This window comes from Taudactylus pleione, unplaced genomic scaffold (assembly GCF_031769625.1).
Source record: "Taudactylus pleione unplaced genomic scaffold, aTauple2 ptg000171l, whole genome shotgun sequence".
Taxonomy (NCBI): domain Eukaryota; kingdom Metazoa; phylum Chordata; class Amphibia; order Anura; family Myobatrachidae; genus Taudactylus; species Taudactylus pleione.
Window position 1 is genome coordinate 410,431 of NW_028284573.1, and position 19,579 is coordinate 430,009.

At 47.3% G+C, this 19,579-nt stretch overlaps 1 protein-coding gene across 7 annotated transcripts in view; it reads right to left on the reverse strand.

The window, feature by feature from the left end:
* Positions 1-440: 440 nt before the first annotated feature.
* EVL (Enah/Vasp-like) overlaps positions 441-19,579 on the reverse strand; it is a 185,251-nt gene continuing 166,112 nt past the window's right edge. For 5 of the 7 annotated variants that reach the window (XM_088475396.1, XM_088475395.1, XM_088475390.1 and 2 more), the window contains exons 9-15: positions 18,303-18,363; positions 13,012-13,072; positions 11,867-11,933; positions 11,713-11,775; positions 4,909-4,975; positions 4,226-4,283; positions 441-1,098 (exon numbers count right to left, since the gene is read on the reverse strand). In XM_088475396.1, the coding sequence (XP_088331522.1) occupies positions 1,061-1,098; positions 4,226-4,283; positions 4,909-4,975; positions 11,713-11,775; positions 11,867-11,933; positions 13,012-13,072; positions 18,303-18,363 (415 nt within the window). In that variant the 3' untranslated portion in view covers positions 441-1,060. Of the gene's footprint in view, positions 1,099-4,225; positions 4,284-4,908; positions 4,979-11,712; positions 11,776-11,866; positions 11,934-13,011; positions 13,073-18,302; positions 18,364-19,579 lie in introns of all 7 variants that reach the window. The other 2 variants (XM_088475393.1, XM_088475391.1) reach the window with 2 other exon arrangements.

Here is a 19,579-nt window from a genome sequence, read left to right on the forward strand (position 1 = left end):
TGAGTAATAGTCCTGTCCTTTATATTAAATCGGTCAGACACCTCCCCTGTCAGTTTGGTGTGGCACCACCCAATACCCTTTATAGTGCCGGAGAAATTCTGCTTTTTCCAAGACTAAAGTTGGCCGCACACCTTGGCGCTCAGCCCAACAGCCTAGGCAGAGGATACCTCTCCAGCTTGGCTGTACCCGTGTGTCATTCTTTTCAGTCCACAATAATGACCAGTCCTGCCCCCCTATGTACATCATCTTTTCTCTATATGGTGAGAAATATTCCAAGGCTCCTGCCATAATCACCATACACCATTATATGTGAGCCCGGCCTTAAAGATCAGCCAAGTAAACCTATTAAGTTCCCATTCTCCCCCCGCCCCACACAGTAGTCAGAGGACTTTTAAAAGTTTATTTACTTCTTAAAGAAAAACAAGACACTCCCCCCCCTGTTTGGACAATAAACAGTTTATTACCAATATGAATACAGATACTGTGGTGCACTGATGTACCGCTTTAATATTGTGATGAAAGTGGAAATCATATCTTTTATTTTTGTCACCGTACGATTTTTGTAACGTGTGTCCGGTTCTCTTGTGATTCCGCAATATAATTCCGTTGGCAAAAAAGGGTCCTAACACCGCCGCCTACCAGTTGAAAGTTACTCTGAAGTCATCCTAATGAAGCAAATGGCTGACATGTCTTCTTCTTCGTTTTTTTTTTCTTAAACTAGTACTAAATGAAGAAAAATAATGCATTTAAATAAGCAAATATATCATACAAAAAGAAAAGGCTGAGAAATCTTGGTGTGCAATGTCAGATGGAAGTCTAAAAAAAAAAATCATATATATATATATCTATATATATAATCCAGAAATGTAAAACGTTTGAGTAATTTTCTTTCATGGTAAGATTGATAGTAAATCCAAGGCTCCAAACTTCAAAGTGTCTGCTACGGACAAGGGACAGAGTGCAGGTGCTGTCCTTAAGTCAATGACCAATCCAACACTCAACGCACCAGTTCTACTCAGATACTACTGTACATTCCCAGACCAGACCCCTCGCTCCATTATTATGTGGTACTGATCCGGCTCAGCTCCTGCCTGATGGCTGAAAGCAAACAAACACAAAATGGGCATTAATCAACAATTATGGCTTCCACACAACTTGTACTGTCCATGTCATAGCTCTGGCTAAGGGGGGATTCAACTGGAAGCGAAGTTTCCTCTGCAAAAAATCATGCTGACAACGCGCCCAATTTTGAATTACTGCGGGTATGCGCAATCCTGCTACGTGCGGTATTTCATTTTTTTAAAAATGCATGCTTGGTTTTCTGCACTGAAAATCTTGTATTACGAGAAAAAAAAAAACAACAACCTTCTATTAACCTCTCCACGCCTCCCAGTCATACCCCCTCCATCTTTGCACTGGGGTGGAGGCTGCTGGGAGATATAATTCTTCCTGCTGCTGCCGCCGAGGAGGCTCAAACACGTACGGGGGTCACACAGACACTCACACAACATACTTGCATGCGCTCACACCGCACGCACTCACTCACACCACATACTTGCACGCGCTCACACAACATACTTGCACGCTTTCACACCACACGCGCTCACACTCCATACTTGCACGCACTCACACAACATACTCGCACACGCTCACAACGCACGCGCTCACGCAACATACTTGCACGCTTTCAAACCACACGCGCTCACATAACATACTTGCACGTGCTCACACAACATACTTGCACGCTCTTACACCACACACACTCACACAACATACATGCACGTGCTCACACAACATACGTGCACGTGCTCACACAACATACGTGCACGCGCTCACACAACATACTTGCACGCTTTCACACCACACGCGCTCACACTCCATACTTGCACGCGCTCACACAACATACTCGCACACGCTCACAACGCACGCGCTCACACAACATACTTGCACACGCTCACACCACACGCGCTCACACAATATACTTGCACGCTTTCACACCACACGCGCTCACACAACATACTTGCACGCGCTCACAACATACTTGCACGTGCTCACACCGCACGCGCTCACACTCCATACTTGCACGCGCTCACACAACATACTCGCACACGCTCACAACACACGCGCTCACACAACATACTTGCACGCGCTCACACCACACGTGCTCACACAATATACTTGCACGCGCTCACACAACATACTTGCACGCTTTCACACCACACGCGCTCACACTCCATACTTGCACGCGCTCACACAACATACTCGCACACGCTCACAACGCACGCGCTCACACAACATACTTGCACGCGCTCACACCACACGTGCTCACACAATATACTTGCACGCGCTCACACAATATACTTGCACGTGCTCACACCACACACGCTCACACAACATACTTGCACGTGCTCACACCGCATGTGCTCACACAACATACTTGCACGCGCTCACACAACATACTTGCACGCTTTCACACCACACGCGCTCACACTCCATACTTGCACGCGCTCACACAACATACTCGCACACGCTCACAACGCACACGCTCACACAACATACTTTCACACGCTCACACCACACGCGCTCACACAATATACTTGCACGCTTTCACACCACACGCGCTCACACAACATACATGCACGCGCTCACAACATACTTGCACGTGCTCACACCGCACGCGCTCACACAACATACTTGCACGCGCTTACACCACACACGCTCACACAACATACATGCACGCGCTCACAACATATGTGCACGTGCTCACAACATACGTGCACACGCTCACACAACATACTTGCACGCGCTCACACAACATACTTGCACGCTTTCACACCACACGCACTCACACTCCATACTTGCACGCGCTCACACAACATACTCGCACACGCTCACAACGCACGCGCTCACACAACATACTTGCACGCGCTCACACAACATACTTGCACGTGCTCACACAATATACTTGCACGCTTTCACACCACACGCGCTCACACAATATACTTGCACGCTTTCACACCACACGCGCTCACACTCCATACTTGCACGCGCTCACACAACATACTCGCACACGCTCACAACGCACGCGCTCACACAACATACTTGCACGCGCTCACACCACACGCGCTCACACAATATACTTGCACGCGCTCACACAATATACTTGCACGCGCTCACAACATACTTGCATGTGCTCACACCGCACGCGCTCACACAACATACTTGCACGCGCTCATACAACATACTTGCACGCGCTTACACCACACACGCTCACACAACATACATGCACGTGCTCACACAACATACGTGCACGCACTCACACAACATACGTGCACGCGCTCACACAACATACGTGCACGCGCTCACACAACATACGTGCACGCGCTCACACAACATACTTGCACGCGCTCACACAACATGCTTGCACGCGCTCACACAACATGCTTGCACGCGCTCACACAACATACTTGCACGCGCTCACACAACATACTTGCACGCGCTCACACAACATGCTTGCACGCACCACTGCAGTAAAAGACTGAGTCTCGACAATGGATTAAGACATTTCGAAAGTTAATTACTGACTAATTAAGCTTATTGGAAACTTCCAATTGCATAATTAGTCATTGGGGGGGGGGGGGGGGGGGGGATTGGCGTTGTACCGCACGGGTCCAGTAGCAAGTCCTGGACATTTTTCCTAAAAATATGGTTTGTAGGAAAGAATGGTCATGCTCTGGAGGTGCGCAAAAAACCCGAAAACCTCCCGGCGCTTAAAAAATGAAAGACCCCGCACCTAACTGAATAGCAAAGATTTTCGCTATTCTCACACCTAACTGAATACGCCCCTAAATGTCTCAGGGCAGGTCTCAGGGCAGGTCTCAGGGCAGGTCTCAATACAGGTCTTAGGGCAGGTCTCAGTACAGGTCTTAGGGCAGGTCTCAGTACAGGTCTCAGTATAGGTCTTAGGGCAGGTCTCAGTATAGGTCTTAGGGCAGGTCACAGTACAGGTGTCAGGGCAGGTACAGTATAGGTCTCAGGGCAGGTCTCAGTATTTGTATTCACCTGTATATTTATATCCAGGGCAGGAGGGGAAAAGCTTACAAATGGATTAGTGACAAGTCCCGGGGAAGCGACCCCACCTCACATCTTACTTAGATGTCCAGAACTGGGAAATATATTCAACCCCCCCCCATTACAGCAAGTAAAAAGCACATTTATAATTTACCATCAATAATTTCTTCTTTGACTTTATGTAACTCTCTCACAACTTCCTCTAGAATTTCCTGGGGAAGACACAAAGTTACTGTAAGAAGAAGGATCAGATCACTTGTCCCCCACACACGGCTGTAATCATTACCCAGCACATTACCCCTACAGCGACACTAACTCACCTGTCACTCACATACAGGGACCGCTGTCATAACTGGTGCAAAGGTTAGAGGGAAAAAACTAAAATGTGGTGTTGCCCATAGCAACCAATAAGGAGTCTCCTTTCATTTTCTAAACTGCGCTAGGAAAATGACAGTTGCAATCCGATTGGTTGCTGTGGCCAATAACACTTTTATGTACTTTGTCCCAGTTTTTAAAAATTTAACCCCCCCCCTATTGTTTTAATTTTTGCTTTTAGAGCTGGCATCCTGTTGTCATGGGAGCAGCGCAGCAGTCGCAGCCACGTGGATTCTAATGGTGGACAGGACACGGCCCCTTCTCAAGGAATACACTGGTCTAGAAAATATATATAATATCTCCTTTGAAATCCCCTTTATAGAACAATATGCGATATAACACCTCTTACTATTATCGCGTTTTCACTAGAGGAGGCGATGGGGATGATGACGATGGTAGCCCCCGCTACCCCCCAGCAAAAAAGCAGAAAACATTAGGAGACGTAGTTATTGCACAACTCACTTGTTTCATTCGGTCGAAATCTAAGACGTCTGTGGATACGTCATTGCTGCTGTTCACGGGCTTCATCCTGCTTAAAATGCAAACTTAGTTAAAAGCAAACTTGATCATTTTCGTACAGAAATCTAGAACATTTATTTGATATACTGAACGTAGAGCTCTAGAAATGTGTCCTATACAGAATAGCACAGATCCTCTGGCGATACCTAAATCCTTTTGCTGTAATCATTTGCAGCCGATTCATTTCCTATATTGTTCGGGGATCTGCAAATTGCTGGCTGGTAGGTTCTGCAAATCAGGGGAACCTTCCTGTGGGATCCGGCATCATAGCTTCTGCATATCAGGGGAACCTGCCTGTGGGATCCGGTATCATAGAGTCTGCATATCAGGGGAACCTGCCTGTGGGATCCAGCATCATAGCATCTGCATATCAGGGGAACCTGCCTGTGGGATCCGGTATCATAGAGTCTGCATATCAGGGGAACCTGCCTGTGGGATCCGGTATCATAGAGTCTGCATATCAGGGGAACCTGCCTGTGGGATCCGGCATCTGATTATCAGGGGAACCTGCCTGTGGGATCCGGCATCATAGCGTCTGGTTATCAGATGAACCTTCCTGTGGGATCCGGCATCATAGTGTCTGATTATCAGGGGAACCTGCCTGTGGGATCCGGCATCATAGTGTCTGGTTATCAGGGGAACCTTCCTGTGGGATCCGGCATCATAGTGTCTGATTATCAGGGGAACCTGCCTGTGGGATCTGGCATCATAGCGTCTGCATATCAGGGGAACCTGCCTGTGGGATCTGGCATCATAGCGTCTGATTATCAGGAGAACCTGCCAGTGGGATCTGGCATCATAGCTTCTGCATATCAGGGGAACCTGCCTGTGGGATCCGGCATCATAGTGTCTGATTATCAGGGGAACCTGCCTGTGGGATCTGGCATCATAGCGTCTGCATATCAGGGGAACCTGCCTGTGGGATCTGGCATCATAGCGTCTGCATTATCAGGGGAACCTGCCTGTGGGATCTGGCATCATAGCGTCTGCATATCAGGGGAACCTGCCTGTGGGATCTGGTATCATAGCGTCTGCATATCAGGGGAACCTGCCTGTGGGATCTGGCATCATAGCGTCTGCATATCAGGGGAACCTGCCTGTGGGATCTGGCATCATAGCGTCTGCATTATCAGGGGAACCTGCCTGTGGGATCTGGCATCATAGCGTCTGCATATCAGGGGAACCTGCCTGTGGGATCTGGTATCATAGCGTCTGCATATCAGGGGAACCTGCCTGTGGGATCTGGTATCATAGCGTCTGCATATCAGGGGAACCTGCCTGTGGGATCTGGCATCATAGCGTCTGCATATCAGGGGAACCTGCCTGTGGGATCTGGCATCATAGCGTCTGATTATCAGGAGAACCTGCCTGTGGGATCTGGCATCATAGCGTCTGCATTATCAGGGGAACCTGCCTGTGGGATCTGGCATCATAGCGTCTGCATATCAGGGGAACCTGCCTGTGGGATCTGGTATCATAGCGTCTGCATATCAGGGGAACCTGCCTGTGGGATCTGGCATCATAGCGTCTGCATATCAGGGGAACCTGCCTGTGGGATCTGGCATCATAGCGTCTGCATTATCAGGGGAACCTGCCTGTGGGATCTGGCATCATAGCGTCTGCATATCAGGGGAACCTGCCTGTGGGATCTGGTATCATAGTGTCTGATTATCAGGGGAACCTGCCTGTGGGATCTGGCATCATAGCGTCTGCATATCAGGGGAACCTGCCTGTGGGATCTGGCATCATAGCGTCTGATTATCAGGAGAACCTGCCTGTGGGATCTGGCATCATAGCTTCTGCATATCAGGGGAACCTGCCTGTGGGATCCGGCATCATAGTGTCTGATTATCAGGGGAACCTGCCTGTGGGATCTGGCATCATAGCGTCTGCATATCAGGGGAACCTGCCTGTGGGATCTGGCATCATAGCGTCTGATTATCAGGAGAACCTGCCTGTGGGATCTGGCATCATAGCTTCTGCATATCAGGGGAACCTGCCTGTGGGATCCGGCATCATAGTGTCTGATTATCAGGGGAACCTGCCTGTGAGAACTGGCATCATAGCGTCTGCATATCAGGGGAACCTGCCTGTGGGATCTGGCATCATAGCGTCTGCATTATCAGGGGAACCTGCCTGTGGGATCTGGCATCATAGCGTCTGCATATCAGGGGAACCTGCCTGTGGGATCTGGTATCATAGCGTCTGCATATCAGGGGAACCTGCCTGTGGGATCTGGCATCATAGCGTCTGCATATCAGGGGAACCTGCCTGTGGGATCTGGCATCATAGCGTCTGCATATCAGGGGAACCTGTCTGCGGGATCCGGCATCATAGCTTCTTTGTATCAGGGGAACCTGCCTGTGGGATCCTGTATCACAGCGTCTGAATATATATCATGCTCTTGATATACTGTATATCAAACATAGAGTAATGGAGCCTTGTCATCTCGGTATAACATCCAAAGGGTTTAGAGTGTTTTGTCCCAGGGTTTTGTGGTAAAGAATGAGCAGGACTGTTATTCCATACAGTCACTATACATACACTGTGTAACACACAACATAATTCATTCATTATCCTGGATCATTATGCAGGTGTACAGTGTATAGAAAGTAATATATATAGGGCTTAAAAATTAAATAAATAAATGTCCTTTCTGGCACAGTGACACAACTTCAATATTAAACAATTTAAACATGAGCTTATTTATAGTAAGGATCTACTGTACTATCCTTCTCAGAAACGCATTAAGGGGGTCCCCATAGCAAGAATGCACATCTAATTCCTACTACGGACTTACAGGAGACTCTGATCCTTACCAGCGATTACTACCAGTCACTGAGACCGCATACTGCCACCAGCTCCTTGAACATTACCCATTCGGGTGCCTGCTCCAAACCCGGAATTCAGCTGCTACCGGAACATGAAATCATTTGCCGGCCACACGCACCAGGTGAGCCGACAGCCTGTGTGTGAAGCAGCTCCCAGGCTGCGGCCACATTAGCAGGACCCAGCTTGAATCTACCACCACGTGGACCAGGTGAGCTAACGAACCGTATGCTGCAGCTCCCTGGCTACTGTGGGCCGGAGTGATGACTTACAGGCCGGGTTTCCCCTGCACGGATTTCAGGTGTATTGGGGCAACACTGGAAATTTTGCCATTTATACACCCTACTGAAGGGCACTGCTGGCCACGCATACAGCGATGATCTCTCAGTGCGGTCAAACACAATGAAGATCTCATCACTGTCAATAATGCCTGTAAAATCCAATGGGAAGATCACTTCCCCCGGCTGGTGGGTGAAGTCGCCTTGGTCCCAGTGTGGTACGGTCTCTCTGCAGGATGCCAGGCGGCTGCATCTCACCCAGAGCAACCGGAAGGGACCTGAGCGCAGCCAGATTACAGCAGAGGGCAGACACGGATACTGGTGGACCTCAGATACGACAACTTCACTTACTCCACTGAATTTTATTAGATAGAAAATTTGGGACTTTAAGAAGATGCTGTCCAGTAGATCCATAAGGATCAAAGACCTGTTTTAAACTAGCCAAGGTCTAACACGATGAATTAATGCGATGGTGGGTGGGAGCTGGCAGTACGCAGTATATAGTTCTGTAAGAAATGTGACCTTGCTAAACTGCTGAATTCATCCTATGTAATAAATGGCCATAACCTAAAAAGGCTGGTGTAAATGGCCATAACCTAAAAAAGGCTGGTGTAACTGGACATAACCTAAAGGTTGGTGTAACTGGCCATAAACCTAAAGGCTGGTGTAACTGGCCATAACCTAAAGGCTGGTGTAACTGGCCATAAACCTAAAGGTTGGTGTAACTGGCCATAAACCTAAAGGCTGGTGTAACTGGCCATAACCTAAAGGCTGGTGTAAATGGCCATAAACCTAAAGGTTGGTGTAACTGGCCATAAACCTAAAGGCTGGTGTAACTGGCCATAAACCTAAAGGCTGGTGTAAATGGCCATAAACCTAAAGGCTGGTGTAACTGGCCATAAACCTAAAGGCTGGTGTAACTGGCCATAAACCTAAAGGCTGGTGTAACTGGCCATAACCTAAAGGCTGGTGTAAATGGCCATAAACCTAAAGGTTGGTGTAACTGGCCATAAACCTAAAGGCTGGTGTAAATGGCCATAAACCTAAAGGCTGGTGTAAATGGCCATAAACCTAAAGGCTGGTGTAAATGGCCACAAACCTAAAGGCTGGTGTAAATGGCCACAAACCTAAAGGCTGGTGTAAATGGCCACAAACCTAAAGGCTGGTGTAAATGGCCACAAACCTAAAGGCTGGTGTAAATGGCCATAAACCTAAAGGCTGGTGTAACTGGCCATAAACCTAAAGGCTGGTGTAAATGGCCATAAACCTAAAGGCTGGTGTAAATGGCCATAAACCTAAAGGCTGGTGTAAATGGCCATAACCTAAAGCCGGGTGTAAATGGCCATAACCTAAAGCCGGGTGTAAATCTTTTTATCCCTAAGACACAGTCTTGGTTCATATCGTGACTTCCAATGTGTTGGACGCAAACTGGACTTTCACATAGCAGAAGGCAACTTGTAAGCTGTACTATAGTCTGAAAACATTGGACCTGATTTAATGCCGCCGCTGCGGCTGTGTACGCAACTACTGTCGCAGACGCCGAGGAATTTATCGAGATGCCCACCTGCGGGTTTGCAGACGTAGCATCGGTTGCAGATCATTAGATTACTGGTCTTCTGAGCAACCGTATGGTCACGCAGCATGGCCCAGTGTACTGAGACACCGGAGACATTTTTCTTGCGTACGGGATTGGCACCCGAAATGGCTGCGACTTTCCTGCGTTCTTTGCCACCATTCCCCGTTACCTCACCCATGACTGTCAAACACACTGCGAGTAAATAATTGCTGCGTCAATGTACCTTGACTCATGCGCAGTGTGACTTTGACCCATGTGAAGTAGACCGAGGAACGCTCAACTGCGAAAGTATCGTCATTGCATGCCACTCAGAACCAGGCCCAATGCCCACTAGTGGCGTATACATAGATGCACAAACCAGAGGACTGTACACCCAGAGTTTACCTTTACCAGTGGCTGCCCCAGGGGATAAGGTACCGCGTTAATGTAAGCATCAGCCAAAAAGCACAGAGGACCTGATTCAGACCCGGTCGCAAGCGCTATGCGCTCGCAACTGGGTCGATCGAGACCCACAGCGCATGCGCACGACGGAGCCGGCTCCGTCGTGCGCATGCTCGAGACCCGGCTAGCGACAGGCACTTCGTCGCTCCGGGTCTCACAACAAAGGGGCGAGCTGTCGCTGGTGAGTGACAGCTCGCCCCCTTTGGTGGTCGGGACGGGTGGCTGCCCAAATGGAGGCGTTTCCATTAGAACGCCTGTTGTTTGGGGGCGGCCCCACTGACATCACTCGAGAGATTCCGGCTCTGTTAGAGCCGCAATCTCTCTGGGGCTTGCGGCCACGAGACCCTACCACAAGGGTCTCGTCGCAAGCCCGATGGTCGCGATGGTCTTGACCATCGCAACCATCATCATGGCCGCTCGCAGCTATGCTAAAACAAAAAACGGCCCTGATTCAGAGCGAGCGCTCTGTCAGATCGACCGGGTCTGAATCAGGGCCAGAGTTCTAACAAGCTCAGGGGCATCACAAACATTTCCATAACTGCACCTGGCTGTATCTGACTGGATCATCCTGAGTAAGCCAATAACACAGTGCTGTTATATCTTCCATTCATTATAGAAGACTGAAGATAAAGGCCATTGCACAGCTGGACGAGGTGATCACCATACACAACGACAACACAAGGACATGCGTTAAAGTGTACCCATTGCCTGCTGGAAGCGGAGGCAGCGACTGCGTGGTCTGAAGCAGTATTCAGGAGAAGGGAGGTTATCAATTCAGTAGGACCCAGTGGCCTCACTAAGGGGAGTGATGGTGAGACGTACGCAAACAGACGCATCTTCCAATTTGGAACTGACTGCGCATGTGGCTGAATCGGAAAACATGTTATGCACGTCCTGGGCAGTTGAAGTTGGCATTTCTGGGCAGAGAGTATTAAGATTCACGGAGTGGTTGTTTCCATTGGGAGCGCCGTGGGCGTGCTTAGGGACATATATGCTTCAGTGAGGTGTTTGGGCGCAGTTGGGACGTCTTTCTCAGGCGGCTCTCTTGCAGCAGGCACGGGGCTGGCGCAAGTCCAGGAGAGACTGATGACGGCCCACGGACGCATAAAAACAGTGGGCAACGTGCGCCTGAGAAGCAAGGAATCACACTAAGGGGAAGCTGTATCAAAGCTTGGAGATATATAAAGTACCAACCAATCAGCTCCTAACTGTCACTTTACAGGCTGTGTTTGAAAAATGACATTTTGGAGCTGATTGTTTTGTACGTCATCCCTCTCCACTTTCTCTCTTTCCAAGGTTTGATACAGCTCCCCCTAATACACACACAGAAGGGCAGATCGTTATATTAAGTTAGTTATATTAGTTGCCGTGATGGAGGCAAATTTGGACGGAAATGTGCCCGACTCAGAATCAGCGACTGAGGCGGGTTCCGCTTGAATTGATAAGCTTCCTATTGGCTGACCTGGGTACACTTTGGAAACAAAAACAACAATGACACAACATCAACACCAAGAGCGAATGCTCCGATAATAATAATAATGTGTTTATCACAGAACACGGAAAGACAGATAAAATGGACGGGACAAGCTGCAACAGTCACAGAGCTGCAGTCTGGTTTGGTACCTAGAGGGTGGCTGAGATTGTATGGGGCTCTTAGCTTCTGGGCTCTTCACCACCGGTGGCGTTCTACGGCAATGCAATGAGATAGCACATGAATTTAGCGCACACTACAAAATTGGCTTCATGCATGGACAGTTCACCTGCGGGTTCCACTTACCTGGAGAGCAACGAGGTCACCGGCTTTTCCACCGAGTTACTTCTCTCCCAGGGCTTCTTCCCCAAGTCTGTAATAACATCACAAGCTGCAGTTATATCAGTACCTGATCAGAGAACGCTAGAATAATGCCCCAAGGCGGGGGGGGGGGGCAGAAAAATGACTGGTGTTGAAGCAGTCGTTATGTCAACATTCAGTATGAAGACGTTTTGTACCACACCTGCCAAAAAATATATGTAAGGGGTCTATGTACTAAGCCTTGGAGAGCCATAAAGTGGACGGAGACAAAGTACAGACAATCAGCTCCTAACTGTCATTTTTCAAACACGGCCTGTAACATGACCGTTAGGAGCTGTTGATATTTTATCTCCGTCAATTTTATCTCTTCCCAAGGCTTTAGTACATAGAACCCCACAAAAGTGTTGTTAATACAGTTTCCAGGCAGATTGGTTTAATCGTGTTGCCCTTGGATATGACAAAAACTTCTGTGCATAGCATCAACTAAAATGAACAGATCTGTCTGGAGTCTACAAATCTCCGCAGATGGAGTTCTCCTTAAACGCTGCCCACATACACGTTAATGTTTTTAGTGCCCATATTGGCAGTTTTAGACCTAATTGGGTTGAGGGGGATCTATCATGTATCAGCTGGGATGCACGGAAAGGTCAGCCAGATGGCGGATGTTGTCATTGGCCAGCTACGCTAATGATGACCTGACAGAGTCCCGGAGAGGCTGCCCTTCCGTTTTTTTTTTAAATCTTGCTCAAAGATCAGGACAGCTGACATATCCCCCCCATCACATAAAAGTCATGGATGGGAAATCACTGAGAATAGAAAATGTCATTGGCTAAATGGTTGTCCGACTTTGGGCAAACACGTTGCGTTAATGGCTGGTGCTCCGATGACTAAAGGGGACGTTGCGCGGTTGCGATGCCAGCTGAGAGCTGCTATGATTGGAGATGACTCCCCCCTGACAGATGGCTGGAGAGGCAGGAGGTCCGGTGTGGCCGCTGCATCTGCAGGACAGCAACTTGCTGGAGTCTCTCGTCACATGAGTCGGTAATAATGACCCGGGTACGGGTAACTACCTGACAATAAGTATATACAGTATATGGAAGCACTGAGCTATACATTGCTGATGACATTACCTGCAGAATTCTGAGGTGTGGGACCTCGCGTGTTGGGAGAAGATGAGAGACTGGAATCCTCCTAAACATACAGGAACAGAATGATGTATAGTATAATGTATAATAACACGGGGTCAGGAACAGAATGATGTATAGTATAATGTATAATAACACAGGGTCAGGAACAGAATGATGTATAGTATAATGTATAATAACATGGGAGTCAGGAACAGAATGATTTATAGTATAATGTATAATAACACGGAGTCAGGAACAGAATGATGTATAGTATAATGTATAATAACACGGGGTCAGGAACAGAATGATGTATAGTATAATGTATAATAACATGGAGTCAGGAACAGAATGATTTATAGTATAATGTATAATAACATGGGGTCAGGAACAGAATGATGTATAGTATATTGTATAATAACACAGGGTCAGGAACAGAATGATGTATAGTATAATGTATAATAACATGGGGTCAGGAACAGAATGATGTATAGTATATTGTATAATAACATGGGGTCAGTAACAGAATAATGTATAGTATAATGTATAACAACACGGGGTAAGGAACAGAATGATGTATAGTATAATGTATAATAACACGGGGTCAGGAACAGAATGACGTATATAGTATAATAACACGGGGTCAGGAACAGAATGATGTATAGTATAATAATATGGGGTCAGGAACAGAATGATGTATAGTATAATGTACAATAACATGGGGTCAGGAACAGAATGATGTATAGTATAATGTATAATAACATGGAGTCAGGGACAGAATGATGTATAGTATAATGTATAATAACACGGGGTCAGGAACAGAATGATGTATAGTATAATAACATGGAGTCAGGGACAGAATGATTTATAGTATAATGTATAATAACATGGGGTCAGGAACAGAATGATGTATAGTATAATGTATAACAACACGGGGTCAGGAACAGAAAGATGTATAGTATAATGTACAATAACACGGGGTCAGGAACAGAATGATGTATAGTATAATGTATAATAACACGGAGTCAGGAACAGAATGATGTATATAGTATAATGTATAATAACATGGGGTCAGGAACAGAATGATGTATAGTATAATGTATAATAACATAGGGTCAGGAACAGAAAGAAGTATATAGTATAATGTATAACAACATGGGGTCAGGAACAGAATGATGTATATAGTATAATGTATAATAACATGGGGTCAGGAACAGAATGATGTATATAGTATAATGTATAATAACATGGAGTCAGGAACAGAATGATGTATAGTATAATGTATAATAACATGGAGTCAGGAACAGAATGATGTATAGTATAATGTATAATAACATGGGGTCAGGAACAGAATGATGTATAGTATAATGTATAACAACATTGGGTCAATAATGTATCCACTACTGTAAGACATAAGGGTAGTGCCATTACCGAGTAACCGTATAAAAGGTTGAAGCCACAGGTCAACCTCGGATATGCTGTTAGAGTAGGGGGACATGCATTACTGATCCGAACATGCGTCCATGGACACAGCATAGGATCATCTGCGGGATCCTCGGCCAGCTGAGTGACCATGGGGTCATGCAAGCCGGCCGCCACAGATACACAAAAGATGGCGGCGACACGCCTAGAAATGGCAGCAGACTGTCAATCACTGACAGTCTGCTGCCGCTCTACGCGCAGGATCGCAGTCCCGTACTATGCGCAGTACAGGTCATGCCCCTGCGCAGAGGAGGCGCAATCGGAGATGTGCGCTAACCATCGGCCCTCTGCTCAGCCGGGATACTGAGACGGGGGCGTGCTGCGAGGCCAGGCCCCCATGACTAGTGCCACACCCCCCCCCCGCGTGAGATTTAACCACACCACCTTTACGCGAGCACAGGCGCGTACGCGCACAGGTGAGTGCCAGGGCTGATCTAGAGTCCCAGTCCGTTCCTGTAGGTAAATATTCCACACATAGATCTGGGGATTCTGCCAGCACAAGTTTTCTTTAAAAAATGCTAATACAAGTTTTGTTATAATGTATGGGGCATGTGGGGATGTCTGGGGGTATGTACGGAGGTCAGATAGGTATGTATGGGGCATGTGGGGATGTCTGGGGGTATGTACGGAGGTCAGATAGGTATGTATGGGGCATGTGGGGATGTCTGGGGGTATGTACAGAGGTCAAATAGGTATGTATGGGGCATGTGTGGATGTCTGAGGGTATGTACAGAGGTCAGATAGGCATGTATGGGGCATGTGGGGAGGTCTGGGGGTATGTACGGAGGTCAGATAGGTACAGTCAGGTCCATAAATACTGGGACATTGACAGAATTTTCATATTTTGGCCTCTATTCACCACCCTCAGACATCCCCACATGCCCCATACATACCTATTTGACCTCTGTATATACCCCCAGACATCCCCAGATGCCCTTTACATACAGTCAGGTCCATAAATATTGGGACATTGACAGAATTTTCAGATTTTGGCCTCTATTCACCACCACAATGGCTTTGAAATGAAACAAACAAGATGTGCTTTACCTGTAGACTTTCAGATTTAATTTGAGGGTAATTACATCCAAATCAGGTGAACGGTGTAGGAATTACAACGGTTTCTATATGTGCCTCCTACTTTTTAAGGGGCCAAAAGTAATGGGACAAACTAAACAATCCTAAATCTAACTTTCACTTTTTAGTACTTTGTTGCAAATCCTTTGCAGGCAATTACAGCCTGAAGTCTGGAACACATAGACATCACCAGACGCTGGGTTTCATCCCTGGTGATGCTCTGCCAGGCCTCTACTGCAAATGCCTTCAGTTCCTGCTTGTTCTTGGGGCATTTTCCCTTCAGTTATGTCTTCTTCATCAAGTGAAATGCATGCTCAATCGGATTCAGGTCAGGGGATTGACTTGGCCATTGCATAACATTCCACTTTTTATCCTTAAAAAAACTCTTTGGTTGCTTTTGCAGTATGCTTCAGGTCATTGTCCATCTGCACTGTGAAGCGCCGTCCAATGAGTTCTGAAGCATTTGACTAAATATGAGCATATAATATTGCCTGAAACACTTCAGAATTCATGCTGCTGCTTTTGTCAGCAGTCACATCATCAATAAATACAAGGGAACCAGTTCCATTGGCAGCCATACATGCCCACGCCATGACACTACCACCACCATGCTTCAATGATGAGGTGGTATGTTTTGGATCATGAGCAGTTCCTTTCCTTCTCCATACTCTTCTCTTCCCATCACTCTGGTACAAGTTGATCTTTGTCTCATCTGTCCATGGGATGTTGTTCCAGAACTGTAATGGCTTTTTTAGATGTTGTTTGGCAAACTCTAATCTGGTCTTCCTGTTTTTGTGGCTCACCAATGGTTTACATCTTGTGCTGAACCCTCTATATTCACTCTTGTGAAGTCTTCTCTTGATTGTTGACTTTGACACATATACATCTACCTCCTGGAGAGTGTTCTTGATTTGGCCAAATGTTGTGAAGGGGTTTTTCTTCACCAGGGAAATAATTCTTTTGTCATCCACCACAGTTGTTTTCCGTGGTCTTCTGGGTCTTTTGGTGTTGCTGAGCTCTCTGGTGCGTTCTTTCTTTTTAAGAATGTTCCAAACAGTTGATTTGGCCACACCTAATGTTTTTGCTATCTCTCTGATGGGTTTGTTTTGATTTTTCAGCCTAATGATGGCTTGCTTCACTGATAGTGACAGCTCTTTGGATCTCATATTGAGAGTCGACAGCAACTGATTCCAAATGCAAATGTCACACCTAGAATCAACTCCAGACCTTTTACCTGCTTAATTGATAATGAAATAACGAGGGAATAGCCCACACCTGTCCATGAAATAGCTTTTTTAGTTGATAGTCCCATTACTTATGGCCACTTAAAAAGTGGGAGGCACATATAGAAACCGTTGTAATTCCTACATCGTTCACCTGATTTGGATGTAATTACCCTCAAATTAAATCTGAAAGTCTGCAGTTAAAGCACATCTTGTTTGTTTCATTTCAAAACCATTGTGGTGGTGAATAGAGGCCAAAATCTGAAAATTCTGTCAATGTCCCAATATTTATGGACCTGACTGTATGTAAAGGGGATGTGGGGATGTCTGGGGGTATATACAGAGGTCAAATAGGTATGTATGGGGCATGTGGGGATGTCTGAGGGTTTGTATGGAGGTCAGAAAGGCATGTATGGGGCATGTGGGGATGTCTGGGGATATGTACGGAGGTCAGATAGGTATGTATGGGGCATGTGGGGAGGTCGGGAGGTATGTATGGAGGTCAGATAGGCATGTATGGGGCATGTGGGGAGGTATTTATGGAGGTCAGATAGGTATGTATGGGGCATGTGGGGATGTCTGGGGGTATGTACGGAGGTCAGATAGGTATGTATGGGGCACATGGGGAGGTCTAGGGGTATGTACGGAGGTCAGATAGGTATGTATGGGGCATGTGGGGATGTCTGGGGTATGTAAGGAGGTATGCACGGAGGTCAGATAGGCATGTATGGGGCATGTGGGGAGGTTTGGACGTATGTACAGAGGTCTGGAGGTATGTACGGAGGTCAGATAGGCATGTATGGGGCAAGTGGGGAGGTTTGGACGTATGTACGGAGGTCGGATAGGCATGTATGGGGCATGTGGGGAGGTTTGGACGTATGTACGGAGGTATGAACGGAGGTCAGTGGGGCATGTTGGAGAGCTGGATGGCTCTGTGTGGTATATAGATATATTTGGGCTGCTGTTAGGTTGGCCATTCCAGCCTAAGTGGTTTTGTATTGAAGGATTAGATAATTTAATAAACTGTAAGTGGTTTTATTTGCCCCGGTGGGGGGTTTTCCCCGGAGAGGGAGCCCCAGGAGATTTTAGCCCCAATAAAAACAATCAGATTTTTAACACATCCGGGAAGCGCTCTCTATGGGGCTCATTTATCAATGAGTTTTATCATACGCAGCGAGAACTCGCTGCATATGATAAATGGTGCTCCGGCCAATCAGCTCCTAACTGTCACTTTTCAAGCATTATCATACGCTGCGAGTTTTAGCACAGGTGGGGTATGGTAAAACGCGTTTGTTAATGAGGCCCTTACTATGAAAACAAAGTTCATGCTTACACGGTTGCAGGTGAGAGAGCAAGGCTGGGCTGCTGCTAGTCCACATGTGGCAGTGAGTGCCCAGCTCTGCCCAGACCCTGCCACCCCATGGCGCACAACCTCCCCCTTTACAATGGCACAGCTCTTTATAATCCCTGGCGTATAATGATATCGCACTGACACACGAAACATCTGCAGTGACTCACATTTTGGCAATCTTCCTCCTTTTTGTCCCCAGGTTTTTCGGTTTGTGAGGCAGCTTTCCTTCTGCAACATAAACAATCTAATCATCAGTGCTCAGCGACGTACCTGGCAGACGCGCACGTGCCAATGCGGGCGCCAAACTACCACATCTGTGACCTAATGCACCACACGTTGGCAGGCTAAATCCGAGTAAAGGCATCACAAGGGCCCCGTGTGCTTATCGGCCGACCAGATTTCTGGACTTGTCCCAATGAAGTTCCATCATATTTTGATTTAGGGTGCGGGGACTTCTGGTCGGATATTCTGTATTTATACAGTGAATATACAAACTGGTTTTGATGGCGGTTTTGGGGCGAACATGGTAAAACAAAATTGGGCTGAATGGAATAAACATATCAGAGATAAGAGCAGGCCGGCAGCCCTCCGCATATAATGTAAGCCCCAAGCGCACCCCTAACCACAGCAATCAGTTATACCCTAAATCAGGTTCAATGGTAAAAGACTATGGAGGAGATTAAGCAAACCTCCTAAAGATGACAAGCAGAAGTGTTGCCCATAGCGACCAATTAGATTATGACTCTCACTTATCCAGTACATTCTATAAGATGATAGCTAGAACCTGATTGGTTGCTATGGGCAACACCACCACTTGTTCTCTTTAGAAGGTTTGGTAAATATCTCCCGGTGTGTAGTCTTATGGCACAGCAAGAAGGAGTGGGACGAATTATTGACCAAGACGGAATACATACGAACTATCGCCGGACTTGGTTCAAATCCCGACAGCGGCAGGGTGACATGGCTGAAAATCCTGATCATCCCCAGGTATCAACTAACCTAACCCCCCCAACCCTCCTTTAGAGGTGCCTAACCTTCCCCCCCAATGCCTAATCCTAATACCCCCTCTAAGTGCCTAAACCTAACCCCCCCTTCCCCGCCGCCTAAACCTGTCCCCCAGGGGGTGCCTAACCCTAAGTCCCCCCCCAGGGGTGTCTAACCCTAACCCCCCTCCCCCAAGCCTAACCTTCTGGGGGGATGCCTAACCCTAAGTCTCCCCTGGGAGCCCTAAACCTAACCATCCCCCCCCCCGAGGCTGTCCGCAGCAGCGCAGGGCATCCCTTCGATAGGGATGCTGGGCGCAGGTCTCCCGGCGTCGGTAGAATGACAGGCGTCTAGAATTAGGCGCCTGTCATTTAACCCTCGCCGGGATAAAGCAGTCGGGAAGCCGGCTGTCGGGCTTACGTCCGCCGGCTTCCCACTTGCATACCACCAAGACAACCCG